The sequence below is a fragment of the Podarcis muralis genome, chromosome 6 (genome assembly GCF_964188315.1).
Source record: "Podarcis muralis chromosome 6, rPodMur119.hap1.1, whole genome shotgun sequence".
NCBI lineage: Eukaryota > Metazoa > Chordata > Lepidosauria > Squamata > Lacertidae > Podarcis > Podarcis muralis.
In genome coordinates, this window is record NC_135660.1 from 68,350,380 (window position 1) to 68,366,730 (window position 16,351).

A 16,351-nucleotide genomic window follows, 5' to 3' on the forward strand; every position below is an offset into this window, starting at 1 on the left:
TCCAAGAAATTCCTTGCCAAGGAGAATCATGGTGCAGGTGGTAGGGAGACATTGCCTCCATAAAGTAATACTACTACTACTAGTAGTAGTAGTAATAATAATAATAATAATAATAATAATAATAATAATGTAGCAGCCTTCTATAATGGACTTGTCACTTCAGGGAATTCCCCATACAGTGGTACCTCGGGTTAAGTACTTAATTCGTTCCGAAGGTCTGTACTTAACCTGAAACTGTTCTTAACCTGAAGCAACACTTTAGCTAATGGGGCCTCCTGCTGCCGCCGCGCTGCCAGAGCACGATTTCTGTTCTCATCCTGAAGCAAAGTTCTTAACCTGAAGCACTATTTCTGGGTTAGCGGAGTCTGTAACCTGAAGCGTATGTAACCTGAAGCGTATGTAACCCGAGGTACCACTGTACTTTCCTCCTTTGGAGTGTTGCATTGATATATTGACAACTTGAGAAAGGGCTTTTATGTTCTTGTATGTGCAAAACTGGCAGGGTTTTTTGTTGGTACACTAAAGATGTGACTGGAAAGAGGTGACCTAGTCTGTGCTGCATCTCATTTGTCACTTTTCAGTGGTGTCGTAAGTTACAGTACTTAGCTGTGGGTAAGTCCCAGTGGTACTCAGTAGGACTTAACTTTCAGTACTTAGATGGGAACAGCAAACCCGGGATGACTGCTGAAGTTAGGTCACTCTTGAAAGCCCGGGATACTGCCTTTAAGGCAGGGAGCATGAAGATGTATAGAGAGGCAAGAATAAAGCTTAGGAAAGGCATCAAGGCGGCAAAGCAACAATATAAGTTCAAAGTTGAGAACTGCTTAGCTGAGAACAATACGAAACAAGTGTGGCAAGGATTGCAGCACCTACCCAACTATAAAGGCAATATGACGAACATGGTCACGGCTAATGATATGTTGGCAGAGGAGCTGAACCTCTACTTCGCCCACTATGAAGCAAAAAGAGCAGATATCTCGGCTCCTGTCTGCCAGCCTACAAACTCACAGCCACTTGTTCTATATGACCATCAAGTGAAAGCTACATTGCGGGCGGTGAATCCCAGCAAAGCTGCTGGCCCAGATGGGGTGCTGGGAATAGTGGTAAAAATTTGCACCGATCAATTAGCAGGGGTCTTGACGAGGATTTTTAACATCTCTCTGGAAACCGCTTGTGTTCCATCATGTTTGAAAGTGGCCACCATTATCCCAGTCCCAAAGAAAACAGCAATTAACTGCCTAAATGACTATAGACCCATTGCATTAACATCTGTAGTGATGAAATGCTTCGAGAGATTGGTCCTTCAACATCTTAGAACATGTTTTCCACCGGACTTTGATAAACACCAGTTCGCCTATAGGAGAAATGGGTCAAAAGATGATGCCATTGCTACAGCTTTTCACCTTGCAGTGAGTCATCTGAGGAGACCAGGAAATTATGTCAGAATGCTGTTTATTGATTATAGCTCGGCTTTCAATACCATCCTTCCAGACATTGTCATTGGAAAGTTAAGGGACCTGGACCTTTCTTCTAACATCTGTGATTGGATTAAAGACTTGCTGAGAGATCGGACACAAATAGTGAGGATTGGGCCTGTTACATCTACCTCCCTGAAGCTCAGCACTGGCACTCCACAAGGATGTGTGCTAAGTCCATACCTGTATTCGTTGTATACATATGATTGCATTTTATCTGACCCATCTACTGCAATTATTAAGTTTGCTGATGACACCACCATAATGGGTTTAATTACAGGCAGAGACAAATCTGCGTACAGGGGGGAGGTTCAAAAGGTATCCCCGTTGTATATGGGGGGGGCTGTGTGGAGAGTCTCTTCCTTTGAATTCCTGGGAGTCCATCTTAATGAAGACCTTACTTGGAAGGTCAATACAGCCCAGGTGGTTAGGAAGGCCCAACAGAGACTTCATTTCCTTAGGGCCTTGCAAAAGAACAATGTTAGACAGCAACTGATGATTTCCTTCTATCGGTCCACAATAGAAAGTGTTCTCTCATACTGTATTACGGTGTGGTACGCTGGTTTGACAACCATGGACAGAAAGTCCCTACAGAGGGTGGTGAAGACAGCACACGATATCATGGGCTGTCCCCTGAGTCCGCTAGATGCCATCGCAGGAGACCGTTGCCTCAGAAGAGCAAGGAACATTCTCAGGGATGACTCACACCCTGGCCAGCACCTTTTTAATCTCCTGCCCTCATGCAAGAGATATAGAAGCATGATAAGCCGCACCAACAGGTTAAAGAACAGTTTCTACCCCTACATTGCAGCTGATGTTCGGGGTTGGTGGTCGTACGACAGCACACAGAGTGTAACAAGGACTGAGAGATTATGGGCGGAAGGGGGGGATCGTTTAATCTCACTGTAAACAAGTGGTGCACTGACAATAAAGTATTTCTATTTCTAGATTTAAGCTATCGGTTGTTGTTTTTTAACCCGTGAGCTTGTATCATATTTAAAAATCCCCCTTTTTTGTTTTATTATATGTCATTGTGCCTGTTGCCCATTTGCAATTTTTGATCATTCTCCCATTCAATTTATTTTGTTCAGGTACAGAAGGTTCGTCGCATCTTTTTTTTTTTTTTTTTTTTTATTTCCTTTATCCGCTTCCTTATTGGGAGGAGATTGTATCAAACGTTTTGTGCATGGATAAACAAGTAGTTGTGCAAATGTAAAAAGACTTCAGTTTAGGAGGAGAAGAGAGAGAGAGAGAGAGAGAGAGAGAGAGAGAGAGAGAGAGAGAGAGAAATATCATAATTTCAGGAGGGGAAGCGTGTTTGGGAAGACTGTTCCTGGGATGTACTGTTAGAACACATACAACTCTTACATCAGTTTTTTTCCTGCAGCCTTGTTTCTTTATAACACTTGAAATATAATGTATTTCTCCCCACCCCCCAGCTCCTCAAAGGAACTTTGAAATTGCCTTCAAGATGTTTGATCTGAACGGTGACGGGGAAGTGGATATGGAAGAATTCGAACAGGCAAGTTCTCTCCACCTCCAGAACATTACTATGTAAATTATTATGCAAATAATCTCACTTTCTCCTCTTCTGTTGGTACGTGTGGCTCTCTTTCATTACCTAAGAGCACATATATCACCTGCAAAACCATGCACTCTCTGCAGAGTGTCCTCAAGACGCATGCCTCACACTTTGGTGGGGTGTTCTAAAGCTGGGGACTTGTGTGCTGCTCACTCTTATACTTGTCCTTTTTGACGCAGCCTTTGTTCATAATTTGCCTGAAAAACAAGACTTCCTCCATTCTCTAATGCACACCTGTTTCACAGCTGTACAGTTGTAGATGGGGCTCATCTTGTTGATGATGTCAGTATGGTTTGCATGTGTGCGTGTGTTTAATTCACTCTTAATTTCTGCCCTTGAGTGGGGAGAAGTTCAGCTGTCCCTTCTAGAGGTGATTTTTTAGAAAAGAGATGAAAAATGCAAATAAGTCAGCTTGTGTCTGAAAACCAGGAGGCAGGCCTGTGCTTTTATTGGCCCCATCTTCTGCACATTATCCCAGTCCTCCTACTCAGATGATTTAGTGACATTAGCTGTAACAATATGCCCTTCAGAGGTGCATCATCTCTCCTGCCTCACAGGGGAAATGTAGCATACTGCAGCTACCTATGATCTCCATGGCATTTGAGCATTTAAAAACTGATGGACCTCTGATCAGTATGGAAAGTTGTCTTCTCCCTGGTGCACCGAGACAGCAGTCAGTGCAGCAGCAGATATGTTTCTGTCTTAGAGTTGTAGCCTTTCCTGTTTGCTACAGGGTAGGTAGCATTTGTGTGTCACAGAATAAAGATGCAACACATCACAAAAATGATTCACCATTGAATCCCTTAGTAAACCTGGCCAGGGATGCTACCAGAACTCTGGTGCCTTATCTCTGCTATGTCTTTGTGTTGATTACTTTGGTTGCTTTTCAGCCCACCTGTTTATCCCCCTTTTCTCTACATCTGAAGTGCCGAATAACCAGTCACTGCAAATGTGAAGACATAGAGCCTTGCTGTTGTCAGGCTGCATTTCCTAATCCTGAGGATTGAACATTATTGCTGCTGGTGTCGAAAGAGTCTACAGTTTTCCAGATGCCAGGATTTGACTCTAGGTTTTTTGGTTGTCTGACAGTAATCTGATGATTGACAGTGAACTGGCAATTCATGTCTGTTTGGACCTACTATCTATTTTGAAATCTGCAATCCGAGGAGAAGAATAATTTTAAGCATTTGCTTGCTCATTTCCCTGCCTGTGTGTTGCTGACAATCGTAGAATTCTGTGCACTCTCTTAGCCATCGCTTCTCTGTGTGATTTTATATTCCTATTATACTCTGATTTCCATATAAGAGAGCTCTTGAGGAACCTGCACACACTTGCTATGGGAGAAAGGAACCCTTCCTTTCCAAACTCCAGTTTGCCTGTCCAGGTTTTCTATGTGCCTTGAATAGTCCTTGAGCCCACTATGTGTTAACCACTGCTCTGAGCCAGAGGGACATGCTTCATTTTGTGTGTGTGTGTGTTTTAACAAGGTTTTAGGTTCTCCACGGCCCTTCCTCATGAAGGCATATTGCACACTGGTGTGATCTTGTGCATTTCCGTCCTTTTTTGTCCTTCTGAAATCTGCTCAGGTCACACAGCAGACAGGTTTGAGCGTTGAGCTATTTTTACTTTGTCATCTTTAACTCTGGACAGGTTTCCCCCCTTGAGGAGGGGTCCCTGGGATAAATTTTCAGCCCTCCAGCATTGGAGCAGCGGGTGGCCATCTGGCCCTTACTAACCCTTCCAAATTTTAATGAAGGCATAGTAAAAAGCATGGCCCACCGTCTCACTCACAGGGAACATAACAATGCTTTCAATTTGTAGGTGATGATGATGATTTATTATTTCTACCCCGCCCACTCTGGGTGGCTTCCAACAAAATATTAAAATACAGTGGTCTGTTAAACATTAAAAGCTTCCCTAAACAGGGCTGCCTTCAGATGTCTTCTAAAAGTCTGGTAGTTGTTCTTCTCTTTGACATCTGGTGGGAGGGCGATCCACAGGGCGGGTGCCACTACCAAGAAGGACCTCTGCCTGGTTCCCTGTAACTTGGCTTCTCGCTGTGAGGGAACCGCCAGAAGGCCCGCAGCACTGGACCTCAGTGTCCGGGCGGAACGATGGGGGTGGGGATGCCCCTTCAGGTATACTGGGCTGAGGCCATTTAGGGCTTTAAAGGTCAGCACCAACACTTTGAATTGTGCTCGGAAACATAATGGGGGATACTCCATACTTCTGAAAACTTCTGGGTTTTGAAACCTACCATGTGTTTAATAATGTAACTACACATATTGTTGTATGGAATTCAAAGGTGTGTATCTGTGGAGGACCTAGATTTTGGGGAAATGTGATGCAGCCTGCCTTGTTATAGCTGTGTGTTTAACTTTGGAAACCCCTTAGGTTCAGAGCATCATTCGCTCCCAAACTAGCATGGGCATGCGTCATAGAGACCGCTCAACTACAGGGAACACCTTGAAGACGGGCTTCAACTCTGCATTGACCACCTACTTCTTTGGGGCTGATTTGAAGGGGAAACTGACCATCTCTCACTTCTTGGACTTCCAGCGCAAACTTCAGCATGACATTCTGAAGCTTGAGGTTAGTGTCTGATCCGCACACATAATTCTGTTCACTTACTATACTGTTAGAGTTTGCTTTGGAAAAGAAGCTATAGTTCTTTAGTTGCTGGCCAGTGTCAGCACACGTCATCTTCAGGCAGCTGCAATGTCCCCAGTACCCCAGCAGAGCACATCAATGGTGTCCCCTTTTCAAAAAGTGACAGAGTCCTGGAGTTGCCATTTACATTTCCCATAATTCCCCAGAGTGATGCTACATCAGGGGCTATGTGGAGAAACAAAAATTGTGGCTTCAAAACTCTGAAACTGTGGCTACCACCAGGTAAACTACTGGCACCAGCCCTGTTTACTCATGCCCTATAATCAGGAAACCTCAGTTCCACATGTGGGAGATTGCTTCTGCCATGAGGAAGACCGCTCCCTGCTGCAAGGCCCATTTCCACCTGGCTTAGGGGATGGAGCCCAGACTCACCCTGAACAGCTAAAAGAGGCTCCTGGGAGGCCACTGGGACATTGCTGGAACAACTCTTGGTTTGCGGCAACTGGCTAAAATGTTTTAAATGGTTCTCATTTTGGTTCCTCTATTTTGTTTTTGTCGGGTTGGTGTTGGTTAAATGTTTAGTTGGAGCTGGCAGCTATTTTAATTTGGGTATAACTCTAAACTGTTTATTATTGTTGTCATTTTAGTTATTATTGATTTCTATTGATTTATTGGTTTATTTGTTGCTATTATAGGATATCCTATTATAGGATATTTTGTTTTTTAATGTTTGATGTTTTGTTGCTTTTTTATATGTAAGCGACCTAGGGTGGCTGGGGAAACCCAGCCTGATGGGCGGGATATAAATTTAAAAACAAAACAAAAAAAGCAACAACGTGTGTAGCTGACTGATTTATTCACTAAGGAGGGATATTGTGCACATGCACAATATTATTACTGCACATGTCCCACGGCCAATGCCTTGCATTGGTCAAACTAGCTCTGAGCTCTGGCTTCAACTTGAAACACAATCTGTGAACACTAACTCTCCTGCTCCCTACATACACAGAGCTTCCTTTCGTTAAAGCCATCAGTTTAATGGATTAATAAGCTCACCTCTTTCTTTGTATTATGACATAGTGACATAAGTGCTTAGATGGAATGGGGCAATGTGTTGCATGTGCTTATTTTGCATGTATTACAACAATATTCTATTATGTTGTACTCAGAGTTTCTTTCTGGACAGCACCTTCTAAACAGGCTGTAGAGCAGAGCTGAGGGGGGGATTGGATCTAGCCAGTCAGCACCTATTGGGTAGCGTTCGTGACATCAGTGACAGGTGCATTCCTAGCATTCCCCGCCATCTGTTTCATTTTTAAATGCCTGACAAGTTAGCTTTCATATATTTCCTCTTTTTCCCTCCACCCATTCTGTTATGGGCCAAGTGTTGGAAATGCCTATAGTTTGAGTGGTAGATTTGGAGGGTGGGATGGCATGGGATGAATTCAAAGAAAGTAGGGTGGAGTTGTATCATAGGATATGAATATTATATTTGTATTAATGAGGTCTTGTTCTGGATTGTCTTGGTTTTTTTTTAGTTGCCCCACCTGACCTCAGTGGTATCTGGCAATAGTTCTTTTTTTGCTTCTGAGCTCAAAAGCTGCATGGATTTCTTTTGCTCGGTGTTAGGCAGAAAGGAATGTGTCAAGTTCAACGTGGCTGAGTGGGTTTTTACAGAAATCTATATTATGTGTGGTGTCTGGTTTATGTCTAAATCAATATTCACATAAGTCTCACAGGGCCAAAAAAGCATATGCTAATCAGATTTCGAGCTATATATGATCGTTGTGATTTAGTACTACATTTGTTAATTAGAATGCGTTTTCATGAACAACTTAGCTCATAATTGTCTGAAATTAATCCTGCTTCTTCGAGAAATGTAATCAAGTATATACTAGCTCAGCTCTAGATGATGTGTAAAGAAGATTATATTGCCACACATTGTACCCATATGCTACCAGAAGTTATCCAAATGGTTTGATGCAGTAATTATGCTGTCCTTAGTGGGTTTTCATTGGAGCCCTGGGTTCAGGTTTTGCTTCTCGTGGAGAAATTTTTAAAAAACCCAATTGTGGCTGGAATGGTATCAGGAGTCTCGCAAAGAGGCCACAACTGGGGATGAGGAGAAGAATGTGTGAGTAACGGCCTGTGTAAGAAATATGGATAATCCAGTCACCCTCAATGTATCTTTCTCTTCATTTTAAGAGCCCCCTATCCATATCTGGGGCACAAGGCTTTTAAAAATGTAGACCCAACCAAGCAAGTCAGGAAGGGATGTATTTGGGGGAGGTTTTTTTAAGAGAAGGTACAGGTTTGGGGGAGTTTTTTTTAAGAGAAGGTACAGGTTTTCCAAATCTAACGCATGTTATAAAGTCTGAGTAAAGCATAGCAACAATCTAGCGAATGCAACTTTCTGATAACCAAGTTACAAGATGCAGACCAGGAAACTGAAACTTAGCATTCCTCAAACTTTAGGTCAGTATGTCAGAAGGTCATTTGGTTGCATAGGGTGTGTCGGTCCCCACTGCAGGCAAGCAGATTGCTGACTAAGCCCAGTCCATTTGAAAGTGTTTGTGTCAACTAATTCGGTCTCCTCTAAGTGATTTAGATTGGCTTTAAAGCTGCATTGGTTTGTTTCCATTCTCCCCATAGGTATAAATACAGACACACCTGTTGACCAAAGTCTTTATCTCTCTCTGCCAGGTGAATTTATGTTTTATTTCATTCTAGGAAGTCTTGGGCTGCATGAAACTGGAGCTGCCCACTGTTTATGTGTCATCATCAATTAGTATGGATTGATGTTTGAGCAAATCATAATTGAACTATGCAAGCTTTGAGCCTGGAAAGTTGAACTTGTTGTTGGATGAGATGCCCGGATGCATCAATAATTAAAGCGTATAAATCTTGACCGTGTCCCCATCACAAGAGAAATGAGAGAATGGTGAAATGGCCCAAGTGTTGCAATGAAAGCCACAATAAATCTCAAGTTACTATACACATGAACAGCATTTAATGTGTGTGTGGCTTTGTTTCAGTGAATAACAATTCAGTGAATATGTTAGAAAACTGACCTTGGATGCCATTTTTTTAATTATTATTTATTCATTCAATTTCTATCCTCACAAAAGAGCTTAGTGTTTGCAACTGAAAGAAAAGATAACGGAGGAATGTACCTGCAGTGATATGATGCATGCAGATTCATTGATTCTTTTCTGTTGTTTTTTTTGTTGTTGAGCCAACATACATCTTTCTGCTCTGCAAAATGGAAAAGTCTAAACCCAAGGTGGGTTTAGGCTGGATGGTGATTGTTTCTCAGTGTGCCTCCATCATGCTAGCTGTCCAAGTGGATTCATGTAGAGCCAACAACTTTTATTGATCACTTGAACTGCCAGGCAGTTGTGAATATTTCTGTTGTGAACGGCCCTGGGATCTTAGGCTGAAAGGAAGGATACAAATTTAAATAATAATGACCATGTTGCATTTTACAGTTTTTCTGTAGGTTAACAAAGCAGAAATTTATGTAGACAAGTAGAGCTAAGTAGCCGATTTCCATTTTCGATGGTCATTTCACAGTAGATCACAGCAGACAGGTGTTCTGAGCATCCTCTCTGGTTTTACCAGACACATATATTCTAAGAAACAAAGATGCAGTCTGTTCCCATGTGACATTTTCCTTCTGTAGATGCATTTCTTAAAACCATCAATTTGGTGTATATTGGCATATTTTTTGGCAATGAATAATGTGTGATGGGGAGAAAGAATTAAGATACATTGGCCTGATTCTTTACTTATTAAGCTGATACATGAAAGAGTCTTTTGCTCATGTACATAGCCCTTTCACTCCTTTTGTAGCACAAGCAGTTAAGCTGGCATGTCATAGTTTTCCCTGAACCAGAAAACTATGGTTACCGTTTCAGAAAAAGACAGCATATTAATCCACAGTTTTAAATTGGTTTAGTATCCTTGCCTGGTCTGAAACTGGTAACCATCACTTCCTGGTTCGGAGGACACAGGAAACTATGGTTGATTAGAGACTTCCTGGTTTGATTGCTTGTGCCACTAAAGAAGGAATGAAGGAGCTGTGTATTTGAGCAAAAGACCCTTTCATATCTTGGCTTAATAAGCAGAGATACATTTGTTCAATTTGGACACGGGTGGCGCTGTGGGTAAAACCTCAGCGCCTAGGACTTGCCGATTGCATGGTTGGCGGTTCGAATCCCCACGGCGGGGTGAGCTCCCATCTTTCAGTCCCAGCTCCTGCCCACCTAGCAGTTCGAAAGCACCCTTAAGTGCAAGTAGATAAATAGGTACCGCTTTATAGCGGGAAGGTAAACGGCGTTCCGTGTGCTGCGCTGGTGCTGGCTCGCCAGATGCCGCTTAGTCACGCTGGCCACGTGACCTGGAAGTGTCTCCGGACAGCGCTGGCTCCTGGCCTCTTAAGTGAGATGAGCGCACAACCCTAGAGTCGGACACGACTGGCCCGTACGGGCAGGGGTACCTTTACCTTACATTTGTTCAATTTGGATGATCACAGCTTAAACCCATCTCCAAAACCAACAGTTGCCACAGCCACAATTCCCTTAACAAACTTTTCTTATATCCAATTGGGCAACTGAAGGAATACCTATAAGGCTTCTGGTCACTTATCCCTGCGTAGCAGTAATAGAAAGTAAGGTTAAGTCATGGATCACTTCTAGATCTTGTTTCTGATGGTCTCATAAGTGCTGCTAAGTTTATGAACTGCAGTTTCAGAAGTACTCTGTTTTCTGTCGCATCTTTCTTTATAATCTTCACTTACTGCTACTTCCCATTCCCATAAACTTCTTGCCCTCCTTCTCTAACCAGGGTTGCAGGAGAAGAAGCCAGCAGATAAAAAAGGGGTGGCGGCCCCGGATTACTTCTTGCAGACTAAGTTACTTTCATGCATGACTTGAAAGCTAAAGGTGCAGTGCTTCTTTACATAACCTTTTTAATTGCTCATTAAGGTGCTAGAAACTGCCAGAGGCTGCTATTAATTCTATCATTCCGTTCCAGACTGCAGCATATTTGCAAGGTCAGTAGCAGGTCAGAAATATCCCTCAAACACCTGGCATCCATGAAGATCTTGCTATCTTCAGGAGACATACTTTCTAACCCTATTACTGCCCGTTATTATTTTTAAAGGGGTCTTTAGGAGTTGGGAAAAGAGATGGAAACGTTGGCGGTAGCCCAAGGATTTATGACAAGTTATTTCCCTTGCCCTCTTCAAAACTTTTTTTCTTTTCTTTTTGAGCAAACCCTTCACTGGATCTCCACCCAGCTTCACCACCTTTGCTACCAGTTAGCTCTCTTCTCTTGTCCTCACTGCTTCTCATTCAGCTCATAGTTCTGTTTTTTACACCTTGTAGATGTTCTGCATGGTAAATTGCACATGGTTGAAGCAAAATGGATGTTAAATAACTATTTTTATTTTTATTTAAATTTTACTAAAATAAAAATATTTAAATTAAATTTTAAATAATTACAGTGGTACCTCGGGTTAAGTACTTAATTCGTTCCGGAGGTCCGTTCTTAACCTGAAACTGTTTTTAACCTGAAGCAACACTTTAGCTAATGGAGCCTCCTGCTGCTGCTGCGTCGCCGGAGCACGATTTCTGTTCTCATCCTGAAGCAAAGTTCTTAACCCGAGGTACTATTTCTGGGTTAGCGGAGTCTGTAACCTGAAGCGTATGTAATCTGAAGCGTATGTAACCCGAGGTACCACTGTACTTGTTTATTGAATAAACTTAAATATTAGCTTCTTTAAAAAGAGAAATTTGTGTCTCTATGCAGATTTGTTAATGTTTTGCACTGACATCTTTTACTTTTCGAAAGCATCTAAACAGTCTTCTACTGTCAAAAGCCATTCCCCTTCCGATGCAATCAAAACTGGGAGCTGTCCAAAAGCACATGCAATTGGCAGCAGCAGGAGTTGAGCACAGCAGGTCTGCAAGTTAGAAAATGTTGGCCAGGAGCTGTAGCTTAGTGGTAAACTGCATGCTTTGTAGGCATAACGTCCCATGTTAAGAGCCTTGCTGGATCAGACCAAGGGTCCAATTGGTTCAGCACCCGGTTTGCCACTGGAAGCCTGCCCTCAGCACAAGAACTCAACACCCCTTGTTCATTCTGCAGTGTTCCGTTAAAGAATCTTGGGTAGCAGGGCATGAACATACCTTTCCACAAGGCTTGAGTTGCTGTCAATCAGAGGAAACAGGACTAAGATAGAGCAGTGTTGTGACTGGGTTTAGATAGGGAAAGTTCCTATGTTCATTTGGGGGCTTCTGCAACTTCCTGATCGGAAAGTGGAGCGGGGTGGGGCAGGTGGCTGCACTGTTCAAAGGCACTTTGGATCCCGGCATCTCATGCTTCAGGCCAATGACATTGGTTTGAGAGGGAGGGAGGGATGGGTGGCAATGAATTTGCCTGTGCTGTGAAAGGTTCTTGGAGTATGGGGAAGTGGGAGAGGTGTACAAAATAGCACATAGGGAGCATGGTGGAACTTTTGTTTTATATTTAGTTAAGTAATGTTATGCTTCCATTCAGGGCCACAACAGTCCCTCTCAAGGGGTTCACATCACACTCATATTATCCACTTCCCCAGATGAAAAGCTGCAAACCTGTTTGCGTTGCACCCAACCAAGATGTTCCATGTGTGCAATGGCTTGCACAACTGATTCCCCTCTCCTCTCCCCTCACCCCAGCAGCAAATCTGCTCCAGAGGGTTAAGAGGACACCCAGGGGAGGGAGGGGAAGTTCCATTGCAGAAGCACAAACAGGAAAAGTTGGTTGGATGCAACCTTTTGCATTTCCAGCGCTTTGTCTTCATGCAACAAACATTGATTTATTGTTCCCACCTCCTGTCACGTCCAATGCAACCTTTTCCTATAGCCATGAATGCCTGTGAAATACCAAGCGGTGGCTTTATCAGGAAACTCTTTCTTAATCTTTGCTCTCTGGCATCACTGTCCAGCTGGAAATAATGAAAACATTTTTCCCCCCCTGACTGTCTTAGACAATCGCTTTGAGGATTTCCCCTTCTGCCACCGTAGCACAGGGTAAGAAGGGACAAACTGATTGCTTTGAAATGCCTGCCACGAGCATCCTTGGGACATCTTGTTGCTTTGCATTGCCTGGCTCCAGAATTTTCATCGGCTTTTTGAACTCTGCAAAGCCCAGAATTGCAACCGCCAGCTTAATGCCTTTCCAGGCTGCGTTGCTTTGCTCAAGATGGTGTCTTGCCCACCCCCCACTTCTCCCCCTTGCTTTTTATTGACATTACGGAGTATAAAGTAAATTAAATGTCATTCCCACAGTGCTGTGCTGGGTTTCATCTTCTCACTGCAGCCAGTCTCCTGGAAATTCTGTTGTTCTCAATTGAAACAGGAGCTATTGGGGCAGAACTGTTTTGCTTTATAGGGTAGTTCTGGTCCCAGCTAGGAAGAGCTTTCCCTGATTTTGCTGTTTTATAATGATTAGAGCAGGCAGGAGATGTTCAAAAATGCTGATGCTCGTACATCTAAATTGAATCCATCATCCTCAGTGTTTTTGCCTGTAATGTTTTTCCACCTCTTCAAGGCCCACTTCCTCTGACACGAGCAAGCTTCCAGGATTATTATTTTGAACATGTCTTTACAGTGAAATAGCTTATGTTTTCTTAAGCAACATGTGTTTGCAAGCGGGGCTCTAAATGGATGCCAGTCTCAGTTCCTTGGAGATAGACGACAGGAGCAAAGGACAAATCATAAATCTTTTTCCTTGGGTTTGCTGACAGTCTTTGCGGGGTTTTGCAGGCCTGGTTCAGCCATTCCCCAGTTCAGTGCTGGAATTAGAAGAATGTTGCAAGAAATTTAAATAGTTGCTGGCTCCCGGGCAGATTGCTGTACCTTTTCAGCAGGTGGGGGGCAGAAGACAGATTGGTTGTTCAACTAAAGCAACAGCAAAAAGCCACACATACACACACATTTAGGCAACCAGAATCTCTGACCTATAGTAACTTTGAGGCAGGTTTGTACTTGTGTATATGCAGGTCATCTCCAGCAGTATGGTTCATGGAGTGCAGTAGGTAATGGAGCCACCATTTTATATCTTGCAAGCCATGCCTACTTACTTAATTGATTCATTCTTCCAAACTTGCCTCCTTGCAATCAGCCTCCTGTTGAGGTTGGGCCATTCCATTGCACCCCTGTGTTGGGTATGGTTGGGTCACACATTTCTTCACCTGGAGTGATTCAAATGGAATGTCCTGTCTTTGGAGAAAGCTGCCTGTTGTGTCTCTGCATGAGTTGATTCTGTGGGGTTGCCTCCTTCCAGTCTAAGCAGTGACTCTTACAGTTCAGTGTGCTTTCAGATTTAATTCAGGGAAAGTTTCCTCACTAATCAGAAGTTTGAAGAGAAAGTATGTTGGTGTATAAAAAGAGGAGACATTGAGTTCCAGCTTGTCAGTTCCCCCCTCTTTTCTTAAGTGTCCTTGCCCATTGGCTGATAAGCATTTGAGAAAAGGACAAAAGCTACATTGAAAAATCATTTTTTTTATTATGATATTGTTTTACTATATGTAGCCTTGGCTCATCACCATTATCTTGCGCAAAATTGGAAAGCTCCTTAATGTTTCTTATTCAGTAGTGGTGGGGAGACTTTTAGTGAAAAGAGATTGTCCCTGGTCTCTACATTTTATTCTTTAAAGTCTCAATGGAGGTTTGATCTCAGGGCAAGTATGTGTGTGTGTTTTAACTGCCTACAAGGGCACTTCTAAAAAGAAAGAAGATAACTGGAAAAAGAAATACTACCTCAGAAAATAAATTGGGTTTGATTATTCACAGAGGAGTACTTTCCTTGGGGAAACTATATAACTAGCCATTTTTATTACATATTTAAGTGCTTTTATGAAGTATTTGCATTCAGCGTATTGAACCATTGTGTTCCGCTAGATTAATTTTGAACTTCAAATAGCTCTCCTTTCAATCTGTATTTTAAAAATGTTTATGTGTGTGAAACAGATTATGTGCTACTCCTCTTTGTTTCATGGCTTCTTCTTGGCACAAATTTCTAGTGCTCTGTTTGCGCCATGATCCTAAGCCTATTTACTCAGAAGTAGATCCCCTCCGCTGAGTCCAATAGATCTCCATCCCTACTAAGCTTAAGATTTCAACCTTAGGGACCACTTCACGCCAGAGTCATGCCTCACACGGTGTAAATCTAAGACTCAGTATTTTGCAGAAGGGATTAAACCCAAAAAAAACTTTTAAGTTTGAACATTTAAAGTGGATTAATGGGGATATATATATATATATATATATATATATATATATATATATACACACACACACACACACACACGTTGTACGCCACCACTCTGATATTTTATGTTATGATGGCATAGAGATACTTTTATAAATAAATCAAATTTAATTGCTATTTTGCCCTAGCACTTAAAAAAAAATCAGGCATTTTGAGGCTTGGGAAGTGATGGGGAACTGTGTTGAAAAGTGTGGGATGAACAAATGATTAACAGGAAGATGTGTGAACACCCTGCTAACAAATCAGAATGCAGGCTTATTGCAGTATAAACGGATCTGAACAACATTCCATATAGGCAGTGCTTTGTAAGCTTTGTGCAAGCAAATCTGGATGGATGTTGAATAAACACATCATCTGAAGGAGCTCTCTGTGCTGGAGCAGAATGGCAGGAGTGGAGAGTTCAGGCAGACACAGCCTGAGGCGGTTCTTTTGCCCCTGCAACAGAGCTCAGTTAGGAGTGCTGGGGAATACTGTTTTATTTATTTATTTTAGAAGTCAGGCCTCTTTATTCACTTGGGGGTAACTCCAAAGCATTGCCTTTCTTCATGCAGCAGCACAAGAAGGCTCAGGTGAGCTCTTAAATCCCAGATTTCTCTCTTGAAACATCAATACTTAACCTGTCCTATCAAGCTGTAGGCATGTGGTAAAAAAAGAGCCATCTTTTTACACATCCAGAGAATTCTGATCCATGGCGACCGCCAAGGGATTTTCTGGCTTTCTCCTGTCAAGTATAGAGAATAGTTGATGTATTTTTATGCCAAAACAGAGTGCATTGGGGTTGCCGGTTACGTAAGCCATAAATGTAGCATGCTTACTGCAGCCTTCTTCTGTTTTGATGAGCACAGTGGGCACTTGCTCTTGAGTTTCTGGTGAACCTCTGTGAAGTTGGGAAAACCTTAAATGCTGTCAGATTCGAGTGACAAATGGCATCTGCTTGAGCGAGTTTGGGTTATTACGCAGTTCTGTCTAAATGATACAGCAGTATTCCAGAGAGATTCTAATAGCATGAAGGCAGGGATCTTTTTGAAGAGCAGTTTGTCAGGTTAGCACTGGGCTTGTTATATTTCGGTGGCTTGTGTCTCCATTGGCGAGTTTTCTGAAGGGACTGCGTCAATACCAATGGCAGAAACTTTATGCTTTGGATTATATTATTTCGTTTTATAGTTTACTTTAAGACTTACTTAGAGTTATTGTGTCTTCTTTTATAGGCTAGTCTAAGACACAGTTATTGCTCTTCAGGCACTAATGGTCACATTATCTTGCAGCTTATTGTGACTGCAGATGGTTGTGATGGATGTCCTTTTCTCTCTTTTTAAAAGTTATTTTTTTAAAAAACACAACAACTCTGGGAGCAGTTTTTGTTTAATTG

At 42.4% G+C, this 16,351-nt stretch overlaps 1 protein-coding gene across 1 annotated transcript in view; it reads left to right on the forward strand.

Moving 5' to 3' along the window:
- The window catches only part of MICU1 (mitochondrial calcium uptake 1), a 130,675-nt gene that overhangs the window by 75,823 nt on the left and 38,501 nt on the right, over window positions 1-16,351 (forward strand). Inside the window, exons 7-8 of the mRNA XM_077930505.1 lie at window positions 2,915-2,997; window positions 5,452-5,649. Of these exons, the coding sequence (XP_077786631.1) occupies window positions 2,915-2,997; window positions 5,452-5,649 (281 nt within the window). The remainder of the gene's footprint in view (window positions 1-2,914; window positions 2,998-5,451; window positions 5,650-16,351) is intronic.